Raw genomic sequence first — 20,154 nt, forward strand, 5'->3', positions numbered from 1 at the left:
GGTGTGAATACACAGTTACTATTATCAAAAAAAAAAGTCAAGTGAAGTTAGAGCCAAGCTTAGAAGTTAAGAGGTAAGTCAAAGTAAGTCTTTAAAGTTTTTCAAGAGTCTTTGTTGAACGTTTTAACTTCATTTTCAGGCTCAAGTTTCAAGTTGAGTAAAGAGCATAGAGTTTCAAGTTAAGTAAAGAGTAAGAGTCAAGTGCATCTCTCAAAAGTTATTAGGGAACTACGTATTCCCAAAGAAATTTATAAATGTTTTCACATTTAAGATGAGAGGAAACTGAGATTTCCAAAAGAGTTTTGAGCAGTTTGACTACTATCTCTTTTTGAGAAAAGATGAGTTTTAGGAAAGAGTTTCTAAAACATGATTAGCATAACAAATCGAGTATGTCATCAATGTTTAAACAATATGGTCTCTAGATATACCATCAATGTTTAAGTAGTATGAATATCCCGAGTCATCAATGATCATATTAAAATATGGTTTTGAGATGTTCTTTTTAGAAAGAGTTTTCAAGAGCCTTTGGGCTAAATTTTGAGTAATTATCTCAACTAAAGCAAGATGTGTTTAAAACACTAATGAGCTAAAGTATTTTTGGGAGTAGTTTTGAGCACCAAATTGGGGACACGAGTTCATATTAACTCAACTCTCCATAAGAACCATGTAGCCAAACATAAGATTTGACGGGTCATACTTTTTAGATGATCACGTAAAGTTAAGCTAGTGGATCCACTAAGTTAAAGCGTCCTATATGACGGCAAAGTATAGGACTTCTGGCAGCGTGGACAAGACGATGTATCACCACTTAGACATGTAGTGGTGGCTGTCGGTTAGAGAACTCCCACAGTAGAAATTGCATGGTTCCTCGAGGGGTTCTGCTTAGTGTGGATGGGGGTATGGGACTTCATTCATGCATTGCACAAGTAGACTTTGAGAGGAAGCATAGTATTTTCATGCTATTATAAAAATGATTTTGACGTCATGTTTTAAATAGTTTTGCAAGCTATATATATTGCATGTGTCTCATTGTTTTATACTGAGTTCAGTTATTCATGAGTTGAACAGAGTCAAGGTAAGTTCTCTTTTGTATCCCTTTCAAGCTTAAGTTGTTGTTTAGCTGTCCAGCTCGCATACTCGTACATTCCATATACTGATGCCAGTTGGCCTACATCTTATGATGATGCAGACGCAGGTACCCAGGATCAGCATCCAGCATGCCGTTGATCCAGCTGAGCACTCCAGAGTCAGTGGTGAGCCTCTTTGCATTCCGGAGACTCTGTTATTTTGTGTTCCTAGTTTTGCTCTATTGTATGTTGTGGGGTCTGTCCCAACATCCATCTCAGTATTATAGAGGCTTCATAAATAGTCAGTCAGTTAGTATTGAGTCTCTCATCTATGTATATCTGTAAATATTCTATTTTGAGACTCGAGTTGCCTTTTTGGCCAGATTTTATCAGTTGGATTGTTTTATGACCTTTCATTGCATGAAGTGATTCTGTTGAGTTAGGTTTCCGCTGAGTTAAGAAAGTCAGGCCAAGGGTTCTCTTGGGGGCCAGCAATGGTCTTCGAGTGTCGGCCACGTCCAGGGTGTAGGCTCGGGGGTGACAGTAGGCATAGTTCATAAGATTTATATCCTACTGTGTACACTTCTTATCCATGAAAAAAAAGGACTTGCTAAAAATGTCATAAATTTGTTATCCCCAGAAATAATAGCCACTAAATTATAGTCCATTTTCATTCTAAGTGAAAAGAAAAAAAAAATAGATTGGATATCAATTGTTTGATTACTTCATGTCTTGTTTCTAAACTACCATAAGTCCCGCTATTTTACACCTTATTTTATACTTTCTCTTGCATTCGTAAAATCTACATTAATGGTTAACTTTTATGACCCTGAAATTGTAAAGTGACAGAGCAAAATGTATAAAAAGAAATTATGGAAAGAACTCATTATCATTCAAAAATCATCTGGAGAGCAAAATAGAAAATATGAATATATTTTTAGTAAATTCCATACATGAAGAAATTGTTAATAACATCTCTCCTTATTATCATCTAGAACCACTTCACAGACAGCAATAAGAAACAATGAGACAATGATGTATGTTAATTTCTCGTAAACTCTAATTCTAATGAATTCAAATGGCTGTATTTGCCACAAGAAAAATTATATGCATGAAAGATTATTTAAGAAGACGAATATGCGTGCCTTTTGAAGAATGAAATATCTAATGGACCATCAACTAAATTTGAAATGTTAAATATTTTATATCGAATACTAATGTAGCTTGCAATTATATCAATTAATAGTAATAAATATTCAAGGAAAATTTTCATAAGATGAAAACATACTTGAAGTAATATCCTGCATTAAGAAACTTTTGGTTGATCAATATGTGTTTGAATCCTGAATTAATAGACGGATGTCTCAAAAGCAAAAGTCTCAAAAAGTAATAAACTTACAGCTCCATGATAAAGATCTCTGTTTTGAGTCATTGCCGTGTATACCAAAAAAATAATAAAATGTCGTAAATTGGAGCATTCATGGGGAACAAATTAATGCAGCTGAACAAGGAAATTAACTAGACACTACAACACTAATTACCACCAAACCTTGAAAATGAATCAGCGACATGGTTTGACAATGAAACTAAGATATGTAAATGTTGTTGTTACTTTCCTTCCAACCTCCTGGCTTCCAAACCCCTCAAGTCCAATTTTTCCTTTCCTTATTGCCCTTTACAGATCTTAATTTCTGCTTCTTTGTGCATTTTACGTGCCAGTGATTAGTCTACAAGATAGAACATATACACAATCTTGCCAGACAATTTTTCAATTCCCTTGCACAATTATTAATTCCATTAAGGCTCACTCACATTTTGAACAGCAATATCAATATTAACCCTAATTAAAGAGAAGAACCATCCAACTTGATAAAGAATATCTTAATACAATTTTAGAAAAAAACAATGAATCAAACAGAATGTAATGTGAAAATCACCTGTCTCAGAGATGTTCCTCCACACAAGGCCAAACCATTGTCCCGGCAAGAATGAAGAGTTTCAAACTGTTTGATATCAAGCTTCTTGTTAATAAACCCAACTTGGAAGTAAATACTCCCAGATGATGGGAAATCCACACGGAACTCAAACAGAATGGAATTTGAAAATCACCCTGTCTCAGAGATGTTCCTCATCCACACAGTTATTTATTCCATGAAGGGCTTACTCACACAACAATTATATATTCAATATTTGCTCAACAGAAACGTGCCTGGCTTGGAGAGTTACACTCTTGATCCTGATTTGAATCACAGGCCTCGAATACTCCTCAGGGAAGAGACCGGAGATGGGCTAGATTACAAGCTGCTGCATTTATTTCAACCATCAACATCTCAACAACACCATTTTCAGCAAGAAACGCCTCTTCTATGGCAGAGCGAAGATCATCAGGCGTGCTGTCGTTCAAGTCAGTCTGCCCCTGCAACCTAAACAAAGCTAAATTTCACCACACCCAGACAGTACCAAAAATTTATATCAACATTAGAACATATGTATGACTGTCACAAACCTGTCTACATGTTCCAGAAATGGAAATAGCATCCTGCATCTAATCCATGCATAATCCTGCTCATGAAAATGTGTCATCTTAGTAGATACACCATACTTCATCTTAATCAATGACATGGTTTGGCAATGAAACTAAGATATGTAAATGGTATTATTATAATCCCACCTATCACCTATGTATTTCCCCTTCTTCTTTAGGGCACCTCTATAGGACCCCATTAAAGATTGTTGTTAATTTCCTTCCAACCTCCTTGCTTCCAAACCCCTCAAGTCCAATTTTTCCTTTCCTTATTGCCCTTTACAGATCTTAATTTCTGCTTCTTTGTGCATTTTAGGTGCCAGTGTTTAGTCTACAATATACACAATCTTGCCAGACACAACAATTTTTCAATTCCCTTACACAATTATTTATTCCATGAAGGGCTCACTCACATTTTACACAACAATATCAATATTGACCATCACTGAAGAGAAGAACCATGATGAAATATGCGAGACAACTTGATCAAGAATATCTAAATACATTTTTAGAAAAACAGAATGGAACTTGAAAATCACCTGTCTCAGAGATGGTCCTCCACACAACGCCAAACAAGAATGAAGAGTTTCAAACTGTTTGATATCAAGCTTCTTGTTAATGAACCCAAGTTGAAAGTAAATACTCCCAGACGATGGAAAATCTCATTCACATTTAACCACACAAAGAATCTCTTAACTTCAAATCAGTAATCGACCCAAGACTCAGTTACCTTCTCAGCGTAATAAACCAAATATTCAAAGCTTCTCCAGTAAAACTTCAAATGTTCCATCATCGGAAAGGGAGTAAGATTTTACAGAACCCTTGAGGAAGGTTGAATTTAGTGAGGATTCCGTATACATTTGTCTTGGGGTTCGTGGGTAGATTGAAAGATAGGGAAGAAGGAGATGAGAGGAGGAGGAGGAGGAGATTGAAACCCCCATAGAAAGAGGAGGAAGAGAAGAATAGTCAGTTGGATTGAAAAACCCCATTGTTCTTGATGCCTCCATAGGAGGAGGAATTGGAGGGGATATATACGGAAAGTGATGCTGTGAGTTGTTGTACATAACGGTAAAATAGTTGTACGATTAGCTGCTTCTTGGAAATTGAACGTTATAAAATATGTGGCTCACATTCAAAATTTCTATTGTGTCACAAATCAATCAATAAAGTTAGGTCCAAGTCTAATAAAATTATTAAAAGAAATAAGACCCTTTCCGTTTATATTAATTAATTATCTTAATAAAAATAGTTGTTTGATATTAGTTATTTATCCACTAATCAAGAAAACATTAATTAAGATTTTTCTATATTATCCGTGAGATTAGTACTTTTTAAAAGTGTTCATATTTATCTATAAATTTTCAAAATATTTTTTAAGGAGTGAATTAGTAAAATTATACTCTTATTTATGTATTTTTAATAGATAGATGTGTAAAACGGTAAATGATCAACTAATATGAGACAAAAGAAATAATAATTGATGTTAAAGTAAATGTTATACTATATGTATAGTGTTAAGAAAATCTTAAAAAAAACATGTATATGTAGAAATGGATGCACGTGAATATTTATAAAAAAAAATAGTAGTTAATAGTGATGCATGTATGCATAAAACACGTGGATATATTTTAGGAGTTATATTTTATATTTAAAAAGAAAGTGAAAAAAAGTTTTGAATAAAGTTTTTAAGCCTGATTTCCACTGATTTAATTACGAATCGTAAACCCAGAGGCCGTAATTTGGGCCCATAGGTGGTACTTCAGAAACTTAAATTTCAGTCTAACTTCCATGAATTGGATCTACGACCCGTAGATCAAACCAGAGACCGTAGATGGCCTCGTGAAAGGTTTTCGATAGTTTTTTAATTGGGATTTCTTTTTTATTTTTCCAGCTTTCCTAAGTCTAAGCCACGATATTACGCATATCCTATAAGGTTTTCAAACTTAAGACTTAGTTCCTATAGTTTTATCTCCCTCAAACTCATAAACCACTTTAAGGAAGAAGCTAGGGTTTTCAAGCATCTTCTTCAAGTTTCTTCAAGAACGTTGTTCTTCCAGGTATGTAAGAACAGTTGAGAAGAGTTTTTTAAGGGAACACTAATGATTCAAAATTCACTATTTTGTATTGCGAAAAGTATTGCTAATCTATCTATATATATATATATATATTACCTTAAAAGCATGAACTTTCTAACTTAAATGTTAAATTACTATAATATCTCTAACTTAGGTTGTGACTTTTACGATGAGTTGTGACTTTTCCAAAAAGTTGTGATTTTTTCAATAAGTTGTGACTTTTCGAAAGGGTTGTGACTTCTCGGAAAGGTCATGACTTTTTAGATAAGACACAAAAAACACTTGTTAATACTACCCTTTGTTGATTATAAATAAAGGGATTTCCTCTCATTTTCCAACCACAATTTTTTTAAGCTTCTACTCTTTTTCTTCTTGCATTTTAAAAAATTTCATGTGATTTATTGTCGTTGAGTAAGTTCGAAGTTTAGTGGAATATGAGGTACCACTATTCTGATGAAGTAAATTGTTCTATCCTAAGAGGGTATATTCCTTAACCTCCAGTACTTGAGGAAAATAATTGTGATGATATAATAATTATTTTTTTGCTTAGTATATACATTAGTATGTAATGTTCCAATATATGAAGTTAACATGATGTAGTCTAAATTCATTAGTTTTTGTTAACAATTTCTCTTTTGATGTAGATATATGCTTCTGAATATCTTTTTCAAAAATTATTAAACTTCCCAAGAGTTATAGAATTGTCATGATTTTTTTTTATGTCAAGACAAAAGAATGACTTTATTTATCAATGTTTCTTATATGATTTAGATTGTCAGGAAGTTTGCTTCAAAATAGTTATTACTATATAAACATAGCCCTTTTGTTTTACTGATTTACTGTTTCTTAATACTTAAGGATTTTCGACGAAGAAAAGTTTATATGACTTATAATAACGCCAATTGAAATTTCTATTCATTTAATTTTTATTGTAATCTAAATTCATTTGTTTTTATTAACAATTTCTCTTGTGATGTAGATATATGGTTCTGAGTATCTTTTTTCAAAATTATTAAACTTCTCAATAGTTAGAGAATTATAACGATTTGTTTTTTTGATGCCCAAGACAAAAAAATGAATTTATTTATCAATGCTACTTATGTGATTTAGATTGTCTGGAAGTTTGTTTCAAAATAGTTATTACTATATAAACATTGCCCTTTTGTTTTACTGATTTACTATTTCTTAATATTTCAATATTTTTGACAAAGAAATGTTCATATGACTTGTAATAACGCTAGTGGAAGTTTGTATTAGTTTAATTTTTATTGTAGTCTAAATTCATTTGTTATTGTTAACGATTTCTCTTGTGATGTAGATATATGTTTATGAATATTTTTTTCCAAAATCATTAAACTTCTCCAGAGTTAGAGAATTATCACGATTTGTTTTTTTTTATGCTCAAGACAAAATAATTACTTTATTTATCAATGCTACTTATGTGATTTAGATTGTGAGGAAGTTTGCTTTAAATAAAAATTAATATACAAAAATATTCTAAAAAATAAAATGTAGTTGTTCTCCACATTATCATATGACATCTAAACAAACTAAGTGGAATACACATCAAAGCACATCTGGTTAGATGACAAGAAAAATACACAACAAATATCGTCTATAAGATAATATTAGTGAGTTATGACTAATTAAATGATTGAACCTCATCAAATTGAAATAAATATGTACATTATTGCATTTAAATAATAAAAAAATTCATTGACTATCTTCATATGTTCGTGTGAATAAGAGATATATATGACGATCCACATTGAACATTCACAAAAGAATATATAATATTATTTTGTGCAAAACTTATTATTCAAATCTTTGCTTAAATTTTCTGAATTGATAATCATGTGCAACGCACGTGTCGAGAATCTAATTTAATAAAAGCATAAATAGTTTTAAAGAAGTTTCAGTAAGTAAAGTAAAGATCAGTTTTTCCCTAAAAGGGTCTTTCGAGTATTAACTCGACCCAATGAGTATTATTATATGAAAATTAATACTTATATTTTAGGAGTAGTATTGAGCACCGATTTGGGTAAGAGTTAATACAACTCAAACCCAATAAAATGTGTCGCCAACATAGATAGGATCATACCGAAATTTGGACGACTCCTCACCAGCCTCAAGAAGGCTTTTAGTAGATCCATAAGTTAACTTGCGTCCTATACCACGGCAAGGTATAGGACAATTCTAGCAATGTGGAAAGATGTTGTATTATCACGAGTCTCATAGTGATGGTTGTCGGTTAGAGAAACTCCCACAAAAAGTAAAGTAGATTATTTTAGTATTTACTATCATTGCATGCCTATTGTAAAGCTTTTTAATTATTTCATTCATATTCACGCTTTACTTCAGTTTAGTTATTTTTAGTCTTTCATTCAAATCAACTATTTGTTTCCGTCATCTTTATTATATATTGTACATTCCATGTACTAACATCATTCGAAGATCCATAGTTTTATGATGTAGATACAGATAATCAGGATCATCAACATGTGCTTCATTGAGATCACATCACTCACTCGTCATCTTTTGGTGTGGCCGCCTTACTTGTGGAGGACTCCAGGTTTATTGCTTAGTAGTAGTGTTTGTAGGTTGTCGTGGTCTTGTCCCGAAGCATATGTTTAGAAAGTAGAGGCTTCATAGATAGATAAAGTTAGAGACACATTTCAGTTTCTTTTCAGATATTTTAACAAACTTTTTGTCATTTATACTCAGTATTTTCAGACAGCTTTGAGACTCAGTTTATTCTTTAAATGTTCATCAGTTTTAAGCTTCCGTATGCATGTCTTAATCTTCCGCGAAGTAGTCAGTCAGACCAAGAGTTCTCTTGGGACCAACAATAATTTCTAAAAGTCGCCCACGTTCAGGGTGTAGGCTCGGGGTGTGACACCTATTTATCTTGTATGTACTCTCAAATGGGCACAACTACTTCAAGCTTCCCTCTGTGAGCATTACATCTATACTTTACCTTAAAAAATGAGCCTTCCATAGCTAGTACTAGAGCAGTTGACAGGTGACTGACAAAAATTGCCATGGTTTTCACATTATGCAGAATTGTGAGGTTGAGTCAAGATCGCATCCTCATTGGTGTGATGACGACGAAACCAATGAAGAACTCCATCAACAAATTTACCACTACCCCATGTACACAATCCAGCTTCTCTCCAAAACTTTTGTGTTAATTCGTTATTCTTCGTTAAACCATGATTTATGCAGAGATGGACATAAGGAGATAATGAAGATTCATAAGTGTTTCAATGGAGGAAGGAGATAAAGAATATTAAAGAAATGGGTTTGGAGATTTAATTTGGTATGAATTCATTTGATTAAGTTGATCGGATTTGGATAAAGAAAGGAAATTGGATAATTTTAGTTGATTTGGGGATTTTCATCCAATTGAGGGGGTACATATAATAAGTTTATTAATGGTAAGGGTATGAATAACTTGATATTATAATTAACAGTAAGCTAAGGTCAACTAATAAACGAAAGGTGGGGGGTATTTTTTTTTAATCTTTTTTCCTATATTAAATTTACTCAAGAATATTGTTTGGTAAAAGGCAATAATTCACCTCTAAACCTGCTCCAAAAAGTCAGTTTCACGTTTAAATTATCATGACAACCTATTACACACCTTTACTATTCAAAAGTGAATTCATTTACCCCAAAAACTAATGTGGCAAAAAAAAGAAAGCATATTTGGTAAAAAATAATAATCAAAATCCTCTTCTTCCCCCATGGCTCCACCCTATCACCCCATGCCTCCTCCTCGTCTTCTTCTTCACACCGCACCCACATCTTCTTGTTCTTCTTTATTTTTTAAATTTTTCATCATCTTCCATACTCGATTTACATCCACCCCACCCCACCAGAATGCTCCCCCCTTCCAATCATATTCTATTTTAATGTTTATAGATTTCACCATCTCCATTATATTCGATTTTCTCTTAGACTCTTTTAGTGGTTAATAAAATTGATGGTTGAGTTTAAAAAATAAAATATAATGATGAATTCATTGGTGATGGGTGGTGGGTGACAAAGAAGTGGGAATGAAGATGGTGAAGAAGAAGAAAACGATATTGATAATGGTGGTGGTGATATTTGGAGGTGGTTTGTACCTTTGATGGTATTTGTCACGACCTGAGCCTACACCCTGGACGTGGCCATCACTCGAGAACCATTATTGGGCCCCAAGAGAACCTTCATCCTAATTGACTACAAACGAAAGACTAACTCGAGCATACATAAGCCTCAAATTGAAAGAAACGTTTAAAAACAGTTTATTGAATTGAATATACTGAGTATGAAACATATGTTTTAAATAAAATATCTGAAACTGAAAAACTTTCCAAAACTGTCTGTTTATAAAGCCTTTACTGTATATAGACGAGTGTTGGGACAAGACCAGCGACTACTCAAAACAACTAACTAGAAAATAAATGTGAAGTCCCCCGAAATTCAAGGAGACTCACCCAAGCTATCTGAAGTGCAAAGTGATCTCATCGAAATGCATGTTGATGATCCTAAGAACATGTACCTGCATCATTAAAACATAAACTCAATTGAATGTAAAAGATTAAAGGAATGAAATCATTTAAAACTTTACAAAAACACTTACTCATCTCTGAACCTGAACATGATAAGTGATATAATAAAAATACACTTTTTAACTCTATTTGGGAGATTCTCTAACCGACAACCATCACTATGAGCTACGTAATGATACAACGTCTCGCCCACGCTGCCAGAATTGTCCTATACCTTGTCGGGATATACAACACCTCAACTAAGTGGATCCACTAAGATATGCTTGAAAGCAATAAAAGTCATCTAAAAAGTATGATCATTTACCCATGTTGGCATACATAGTTTATGAGGATTTTGAGTTGTCTGAACGCATCCTCATATCGACATGAACGAATCATCTCAAGAATACTCAATTAATAGGGTTCATGCTGAAATATAGACATGAATGAATCTACTCAAGAATCTTAATACATAACATATAACAACTCAATAATTAGGAATAGAATTTCAAAAAGAATCATGAACTCAAGAACTCAAAATCAACTCATCTCAAGAACACTCAAATCTAGGGATAAAATCCTAGATTAATCTTTGCCTGATTTGAAAGTAGATGTAGGGCATGAGGACGAACTAGTCTAATACTATGATAGTCTTACATACCTGGAAGAACAATGTTCTTGAAGAATCTTGAAGAAGAACTTGATAAGAAGCCTTGAAACCATGGCTTCAAGGAGAACAACCAAGAAAACCTTTCTTGAGTTTCTTGAAATCTTTGTGGCCACGAATTATAATTTTTATTAGTGGTTCATAATTGTATGAAGGAATTTGAGTTGGAAAGAATGAAATTCTTGGGGAAGGACTTATCTTGAAGAAGAATCTTGTAAAAACCTGAAAGAATCTTGAATGTAAGTCTTCTACTTTGATTTCCCCTTTTTCATTAATAATAGAATATCCTTCACTATTTGACTAAAAATGGAACGAAATGATCTTTCCTTAGGGTTTGAAAGAGAATAGAATGAGGGATTAAGAGATGAAAATCTAATTGTTTTCGGAATTTAATTAGTCAAGAGATTCGTTTAGGATTTTCTTAGAGGTAAAAAAGACAAAAAAAAGACCCCTTTTTAATGTTTTCCTGTCGGCTAATTCGTCACTGCACTATATCAGGTTAATAAAATGGTCATAACTTTCTACTCGGAATTCAGATTGACGCAAAATTGGTGGTGTTAGAAAGAAGATTCAAATACCTTTAGTTTGATTTATTATGGTCCACGTAACTCATTATATTCTAAGAGATGTGATCATTTGAAGTTGACCCAAGCAGGGGCGGGTGAACCCCCTCAGCAAAAAATTACGTTGTATATTTAAGGTATTTTAAAGATTTTTTATGTTTATATATTGATTTTGAACCTCCTGAATATAAGATTAGAGGTTGGTTTAGTGGTTGAGGGGTTCAAACCTCAAATCTTAAGCACTGCTCTCTTGTTTTCCGAACCCCCTTAATGAAAATCCTGGATCCGCCACTGGACCCAAGTAGAATCTTACATAAAAACTTAATCGGTATGGAAACTTTCAACTCAACTTTATGCTAGCGGGTTTTAGTGACCTTAATTCATATTCAAATCCATTCCATATTAAAGAGTTGACCTTTAAACATATGAGTAATTTAAGAATCACCCAATACGACCTTACCTGCAAATAAAGAAAAGTTCGGGCCTTAGCTAAGAAATTTTTGGGGTGTTACAATATCTCCCCCTTGGTATCATTCGTCCTCGAATGATGGTCAAACTGAGAATGGAAAGGGTTTCCTTTTACTATCTTTCTGAATTCTGACCTTGCCTTCTAACATAGGCGAAACTGATTTCTAGTAAGAGTTTGAAACTGTCTATGGCACATCAATCAAGATCGATATGAGTTTGAACTTAGCCAAGCTCTATTTGAAGTTATCTTACATGAGACATAGGAATCTGGGCATGAAGTAAGAATAAGACTATTACGCCATAAGCAATACAACTGCTAGCTTTCAAGACTAGTAACACCTCTATATCATGACTTCATTTATGAATATCACACCTCATAAGTTGCAACTCATAGCTCCCACAAGGGTATATGACTACTATTTCCAACATCTAAGTCAAATTGTTTGCTCTTACTGTGTACAAGCCTAATCTCTAATTCACAAGGTGTTAAACATGAGATGGTATACATATCTAAACCACAAGATTCAGTTTCTATACTTCTATAGGGAATCTCATCCCAAAAATACTTCTCCTTATAACCGTATTCAACCAACCTTGAGCCCATATCAAGAAACACCTAATGCATCATGCATTAGTCCACATGTTAACAAAATCACATTCAAGCCTAGTACTATAACCACTCCATGGACTTATACTAACCAATCCTTCTAAAATTTCTCATTTTCTCATGATCTCTACCAACTGAAATTTCAAGCATTACTACCAGGAACTGACTAATTGCTCTCATTTCACTATTACTCATGGTAAAATCCCATCCCTTTTTCCTCCATATTTATAATCTTAGATGGAATAAACACACTACCACTACCACAATAAAAAAACACCAACCTTCTCCTTCTGTCACTACTCAACTACTATCACCAACATCGCTATCAAAACTAAATAGGACCACTAAAAGAACTTTGGGGCGAAAATCATAAGCACGATCCATTCGAGATATCTGATATAAGAATATGCATGACATAACATTATCTTGCTAGCCATTTAGATCAAATCATGAATTCGCGAGACTGAGCTTACTATGAGACATGAGTGCTTATATGAATAAGTCCATATCATGAGTTTCTATCAATGAATTTATAGAGTAAGATTGAGATCAATGGGCTAAAGTCTTTACCCCTCGTTTTGGAAACTGAGCATAGATGTGAATATTTTTTAAGTGTATAAGCATAGGTCATCGACACAATTATGATATTATAAACATCAACAAGATACTGTAATGACTGAGCTTTAAGGAATACACAAGAGATTATGAATGGATTCATATATCTCTAAAACTCTTTGCGGACACATCTCTATCTAATTCTCCACACTTGACTTGGTTTCTCATTTTATGATTTCCCCCTTAGGTTTGAAACGGACACTTTAAAGATATGGATCTATTTCACCAACTCCAAACTGGTCTACATTCGCTTTTCTTACTCAGAAGATGCAAATCTTATGCCTACTGAACTCCCCATAAGTAGGTACTAAGACTCCTCTAAGACCTCTTTCTAAGATGCTTCTCTTAACCTCTTCTCATTAGCTTATAAGGCCACTTAATCTAACTGTTAACAATATGAATTCTCCTTCTTAGCTTTTAATAACATCCTTCTATGTTCATATCAACCTATCTGGAAGAGCTTGGAACTATATTAAAGAGGCTCGTCATTGACTATATAAAATCTTTTCTACCAAACTCTTAAGGGTGATAAATAATGCTTACATCAGCGTACTCCACATTGACAACTCAATTATGTTATCTAGGCATACATAAAAATAGTAAACTTAATTAGAACCTTATCTTACTAAATACGATATCGGGTACGCCTCTTAATGCTCTTGTTAATATAGTGACTTAGTCATACCTCATTTCTCTCATCTAAAAGTCAGAATCTCACACTTGTACCACTCATATTTATTACAGAAAACATCTTAATTCCTCACCTACTCTATTTCAAGTCTACCAGATCAGATCTCAAAACTAACATCATCACCCTCATGTTGCCATTCTTTTTATTATGACACTCATCTCTAATTCAAGTTTAATGTCTATTACTAATCACAAATATCAATATGATTGCTCACTTACTATACTAACTTACAACTACTAGATAAAATTAAAAAACACTCGCCCACTAAGACCGCATGAAAAGTAGTAAATCTTTATCTCTTAGTCAACATACTTACAATTTACCATCACATTCCATTTCATAACTTAAGTACTACTTACCCATTCACTATACATCATTTCCTAATTAGTTTTGTAACCCTCTGAATATTATGGGCTCTCCCTCAAAATCATAAGCCTAGCTTAGATCTACCATCTTATGACTACTCTGCTTTTTTATTCAACACTTATACTTGGCCTTTACTAACACAATGCCACATCATCATAAACTCTTTTCTAGTTAAAGTATACTCTAGATCATCCTAAATTGTCACGCCTCGAGGCTACCCCCTAGATGCAACATGAGACCTAGGATCACAAGTGACCCCAAGCTAACCCTACTGGCATAATCATGAGCATACTAAATATAAACTGAGAAATAAAACTGATGCGGAAGCTAATCATAAAGTAAATTTGAAATGATGGGGAATACCCATATACTAAAACTGAATATATCAAATCTGAGAGTTTAATACAAAAGAAATATCAAACTCGAAATACTAAGCTGAATCTAACTATGTCTGAAAATAGCCTCTAACTGACTAGAAGTGCTGGGACATGCCCCAACTAAGTCTAGCAAAACTAAAACTAAAAGACTAAAATACTGAAAAGATAACATGACTATTGTCCTCGAAGAATGAGGACTCACCACTGATGCTGCTGAAGTGGAGATCGGGGACCGATCTAAGCGTGATCTGGATGCTGAGAACCTGAACCTACATCACGAGAAGATGTAGCGCAGATTATGCGTCAATACTTGAAAGGTACTGAGCATGCAGGATAGAGTAAAGCAGAAATAAACATATAATTAAACAAGCAATAAAGCAAGAGTATAATCTGAACATGATGTAGATACTGAATACTGAGCTAACTGAATGCAATGACCAAATGATAACATGCTGATACTAAATACTGACTATACTGAAATGTGGTCAATGCAATGGAGTCTGACTGAACTGTAGGAGCTACTAATAACCGATAATAAAACCGCACGAACTAAATATGGAGTCCGATGTATACGCCCCATTGAGAGTACCCAATACACCCGACCAAAGGTGTAGAGGCTTGTTGGCGTGATGACTAAAATGATTCCCACAGAGGGGACCTACAACCTATGTGACTGGTAGTTCTGGGACTATATAGGTGACTGACCCTATTCCAACTCCATATTATGCTACTCCCAATAGATTACATGATTAACACATTATGATTGAATTACTAAAATATACTGGATAAGTCAAAACTGACATGCAAACTGAGAATGCACATTTATATACTGATAATGACACATTCAAACTGAGGCATATATATTTGAAATACTAAAATATCTGACCTAGCATGTGTAATTCAAGAACTAAAGAACTACGAAGATAAGGTTCTGAAATTCATGCAAGAGCTGAAGTAATAACATGATAATCTGATTTGGAACATATAAATAACTAATTCATGATAATCTACTGAAGTTCTAGAAACCCTAGGTCTAGTTAATAATAGGGAATCAAGAATCTGACTGAAATATAGGGACCTAATGGGTGAAAGGAACCCACTAGTGAAATCCCACATACCTGGTGATGAATTCCACGGAGAAATCTTTCGATTTTGGGATGGAACTGATGGAATCTTGTTGCGTTCTTGAACTAGGGTTCTTGACCTCTTTTCTCCTCTTATGCTCTAATTTTTCTAAGTTTGATTAATGATTTGACTTAGGTAAGTTCTAGTTATGTTTCTAGGCTTAAACTAACTACAACCACATAATTTAGGGTCTAAAAGACATAGTTTAGGGGTCAAACGAATAAGGAAAAGACTAAAAAACTCCCAACTTAACTGCTATTGGAGTGACTGGCGGACGGGACTGCCAGACCATCGATTGACTGACGATCCGTGCTGGTCATCTGTCGATCAGTATTGGAGGCTGAAATTTGGGGGTCTGACCTACGGCCCTGAACCATGGACCGTGGTCTGACCTAAGATCCGTAGGTCTTGGCGTGGGTCTACCCTTAGCCAAATTTTTGGGCTGGGTTCTAGGGGAGGTTTTAGGTGTGAACCACGGACCACCAGAACAGGCCGTGGGTCACCCTACGGTCCGTGGGTGGTGACCGTGAGTCACACCTGCAACTTCTGGAAATCTGTTTTGAGGTCCGTTTTCGGATACGGGGTGTTACATTATCTCCCCCTTGGAAACATTCATCCTCGAATGAAGACTAACTAGCTGAAATGGAGGGAGAGGGCTGCAATCCCTACCACTAAAATACTGAAACTGATTTCTGACTGAACTAAATTCCAAGAACCCGCAAATACGCTGAAAATGCAAGTACAAATTAAGGGACATGATATTAAGACAGAATCTGCGCATGAATAACTGAAAAACTTAAGAGGAACTAATACCTCAAGCTGGATTTGAATCAGAAGGAAAAAGGTGAGGATACTTGGACTTCATGGTTACTTCTGCTTCCCAAGTAGCTCTCATCCACAAAACCTTGACTGAAGCGACTTCTTTGTTTGTCAATCTTCTAACATGACTATCAAGAATCTCAACTAGTACATCCTCATACGAAATACTATCTTTCACAGCCACATTCTCTGATGGCACTATGGATGCTGGATCACCCACACACTTTTTCAATAGTGAAATGTGAAAAACTGGATGCACTGCTGCTAATTATGCTGGAAACTCTAACTCATAAACCACTTTACCAATCCTTTTCAGAATCTTGTAAGGACCTACATATCTAGGACTGAGCTTCCCTTTCTTGCCAAATCTCATCACCCCTTTCATATGTAACACATTCAAGAAAACCCAATCATCAACTTGGAACTCTAGTTCCCTTCTCCTTACATATGCATAAGACTTCTAGCGACTCTAGGTTGTCTTAAGTCTATCTCTAATGAATTGCACTTTCTCCATCGCATAATGGACTGAGTCTGGCCCTATCAAGGCTTCTTCACCTACTTCAAACCAACCAACATGAGATCTACACCTACTCTCATACAATGTCTCATAAGGGGCCATCTGAATGCTGGAATGGTAGCTATTATTGTAGGCGAACTCAATAAGAGAAAGGTGATCACCATAACTACCTTTGAAGTCGATCACACAAGCTCTCAACATGTCTTCTAAGGTTTGAATGGTACTCTCTGCCTGAACATCCGTCTGTGGATGAAATGTTGTGCTAAGATTAACCTGAGTACCAAGATCTTTCTGAAATGACTTCCAGAAATGAGAGGTAAACTGAGGACCTCTATCTGAGATGATAGACAAAGGAACCCCATGCAACGTGACATCTCATTAATGTAAAGCTTGGCATAGTCCTCTACCGAATCTGTAGTCTTGACCGCCAAAAAGTGAGAAAACTTAGTGACTCTATCAACTATCACCCAAATGGAGTCATGCTGTCTGCGAGTACGAGGTAAAACTGTGATGAAATCCATGTTGATCACTTCCCACTTCCAAGTAGGAATCTCGATCTCTTGAGTCATACCCCCTGGTTTCTGATGTTTTACCTTCATTTGCTGACAATTGAGGCACTTAGCCACAAAATCTGCTATATCCCTCTTCATGCCATTCCACCAAAAGACTTCCCGCAGATCACGGTACATCTTAGTGGCGCCTGGATGAATAGAATACCTGGAGTTATGGGCTTCTGCAAGAATTTGTTGTCTCAACTCGCCTACATTAGGAACACATAATCGGCCCTGGTAGCGAAGCACACCATCTCCTCCTTAGAAGAATACCTCAACCTTATGTTAATGGGCTGCACCCTTGAGTTCGAGCAATATCAGATCATTGTCTTGCTTTTCCTTAACCTCCACTACCAATAAAGATTATGATCCATTTTGAACTATCACACCACCATCTGATATGCTCATAAGATGAACTTTTAAACTCACCACTGATGTTGCTGAACTGGAGATCGAAGACCGATCTAAGCATGATCTCGATGCTGAGAACATGAACCTACATCATGAGAAGATGTAACACAAAGTATGCGTCAGTACTTGAAAGGTACTGAGCATGCAGGATAGAGTAAAGCTGAAATAAACATATAACTGAACAAGCAATAAAGCAAGAGTATGATCTGAACATGATGTAAATACTGAATATTGAGCTAATTGAATGCAATGACCAAATGATAATATGTTGAGACTGAATACTGACTATACTGAAATGTGGTCAATGCAATGGAGTCTGACTGAACTGTGGGAGCAACTAATAATTGATAATAAAACCACATGAGCTAAATGTGGAGTCCGATGTATACGCCCCATCAAGAGGACCAATAAACCCGGCCAAAGGTGTAGAGGCATGCTAGGGTGATCACTAAAATGATGCCCACAGAGGAAACTTGCAACCTACGTGTTCTGGAACTATATAGGTGACTGACCCTAGTCCAACTCGGTATTATGCTACTCCCAATAGATTACATGATTAACACATTATGATTAAATTACTAAAATATATTGGATAGCTCAAAACTGACATGCAAACTGAGAATACACATTTATATACTGATAATGACACATTCAAACTGAGGCATGTATATCTGAAATATTGAAATATCTTACCTAGCATGTGTAATTCAAGAACTAAAGAACCACCAAGCTAGGGTTTTGAAATTCATGCAAGAGACGAAGTAATAACATGATAATCTGATTTGGAACATATAAATAACTAATTCATGATAATCTGCTGAAGTTCTAGAAACCCTAGGTCTAGTTAATAATAGGGAATCAAGAATCTGACTGAAATATAGGGACCTAATGGGTGAAAGGAACCCACTAGTGAAATCCCACATACCTGGTGATGAATTCCACAGAGAAATCTTTCGATTTCGGGATGGAACTGATGGAATCTTGTTGTGTTCTTGAACAAGGGTTCTTGACCTCTTTTCTTCTCTTACACTCTAATATTTCTAAGTTTGATTAATGATTTGACTTAGGTAAGTTCTAGTTATGTTTCTAGGCTTAAACTAACTAAAACCTCATAATTTAGGGTCTAAATGACGTAGCTTAAGGGTCAAACGAATAATGAAAAGAACAGAAGACCCCCGACTTAACTGCTGTCAAATTAACTGATGGATGGGATTGGTGGATCGTCGATCGACTGACGATCCGTGCTAGTCATCATCGATCAGTACTGGAAGCTGAAATTTGGGGGTCTGACATACGACCCTGGACCACAGACTGTGGTCTGACCTACGGTACGTAGGTCTTCGCGTGGGTCTACCTTTAGCCAAATTTTTTGGCTGAGTTTTGGGAGAGGTTTCAGGTGTTAACCACGGACCACCAGCACGGGCCATGGGTCACTCTACGATCCGTGGGTGGCGACCGTGAGTCGCACCTGCAACTTCTGGAAATCTGTTTTGAGGTCCGTTTTCGGATACGGAGTGTTACATAAATAGTAACTATTCCTCTACCCTCTATCATGGACTATTTACAAGATTATTATTCATCGGTCTACTCATAAAGGAAAACTCATAATTAACAACTTACTGAGTGCATGCCCGCAACAACAAACTTTGCCTCATCACTATATCTATTTTATAGATTACTATACCTCTGCATATTTTTCTCTGAGAACTTTATTTCTACTGCTTATAACATTGTAACTCATACTAACTTTTTTGGGTGAACTACCCAAGCTCTAAAACACACTTCCTCATAAGGATCTTAGCTGAAACAAGATTTAGAGAAAAAAGTCTGGAATACATCTCTCTCTTAGCTCGAACGCACGATTCATATGAATAAGAGTGCATTATTTCGAATTTCAACACTTAAGCTCACTTGTAGGCTTCTCTTATGCCCTTCTGCAGTCTTAAGAATTTCTCAAGACTTTTGCTGAGAGTAACTCATCGATAATGATCTGGGATTCGTTTTTCAACTACCATGAGTATGGGTATAGTCAAATGGATCTGAGAAACGCATGAGTTTGAATAAGTTCCTTATGACAAAGTTCTATTGCACGATTTAGAGTATGAAAGAAGGGAAACTTTTCATAAATTTATGTAGTCCCTCATTTATAGAAGTGAGACCCTCACAACCACAAATA

At 35.2% G+C, this 20,154-nt stretch overlaps 1 protein-coding gene across 1 annotated transcript in view; it reads right to left on the minus strand.

Annotated features, from left to right (window-relative positions):
- The window catches only part of LOC125812423 (uncharacterized), a 54,437-nt gene extending 35,032 nt beyond the window's left edge, over positions 1–19,405 (minus strand). Inside the window, exons 1-3 of the mRNA XM_049491917.1 lie at positions 19,333–19,405; positions 4,235–4,287; positions 3,005–3,148 (exon numbers count right to left, since the gene is read on the minus strand). Of these exons, the coding sequence (XP_049347874.1) occupies positions 3,005–3,148; positions 4,235–4,287; positions 19,333–19,405 (270 nt within the window). The remainder of the gene's footprint in view (positions 1–3,004; positions 3,149–4,234; positions 4,288–19,332) is intronic.
- Positions 19,406–20,154: the final 749 nt, after the last annotated feature.

This window comes from Solanum verrucosum, unplaced genomic scaffold (genome assembly GCF_900185275.1).
Source record: "Solanum verrucosum unplaced genomic scaffold, falcon-dt-bn FXZP01000159.1, whole genome shotgun sequence".
NCBI lineage: Eukaryota > Viridiplantae > Streptophyta > Magnoliopsida > Solanales > Solanaceae > Solanum > Solanum verrucosum.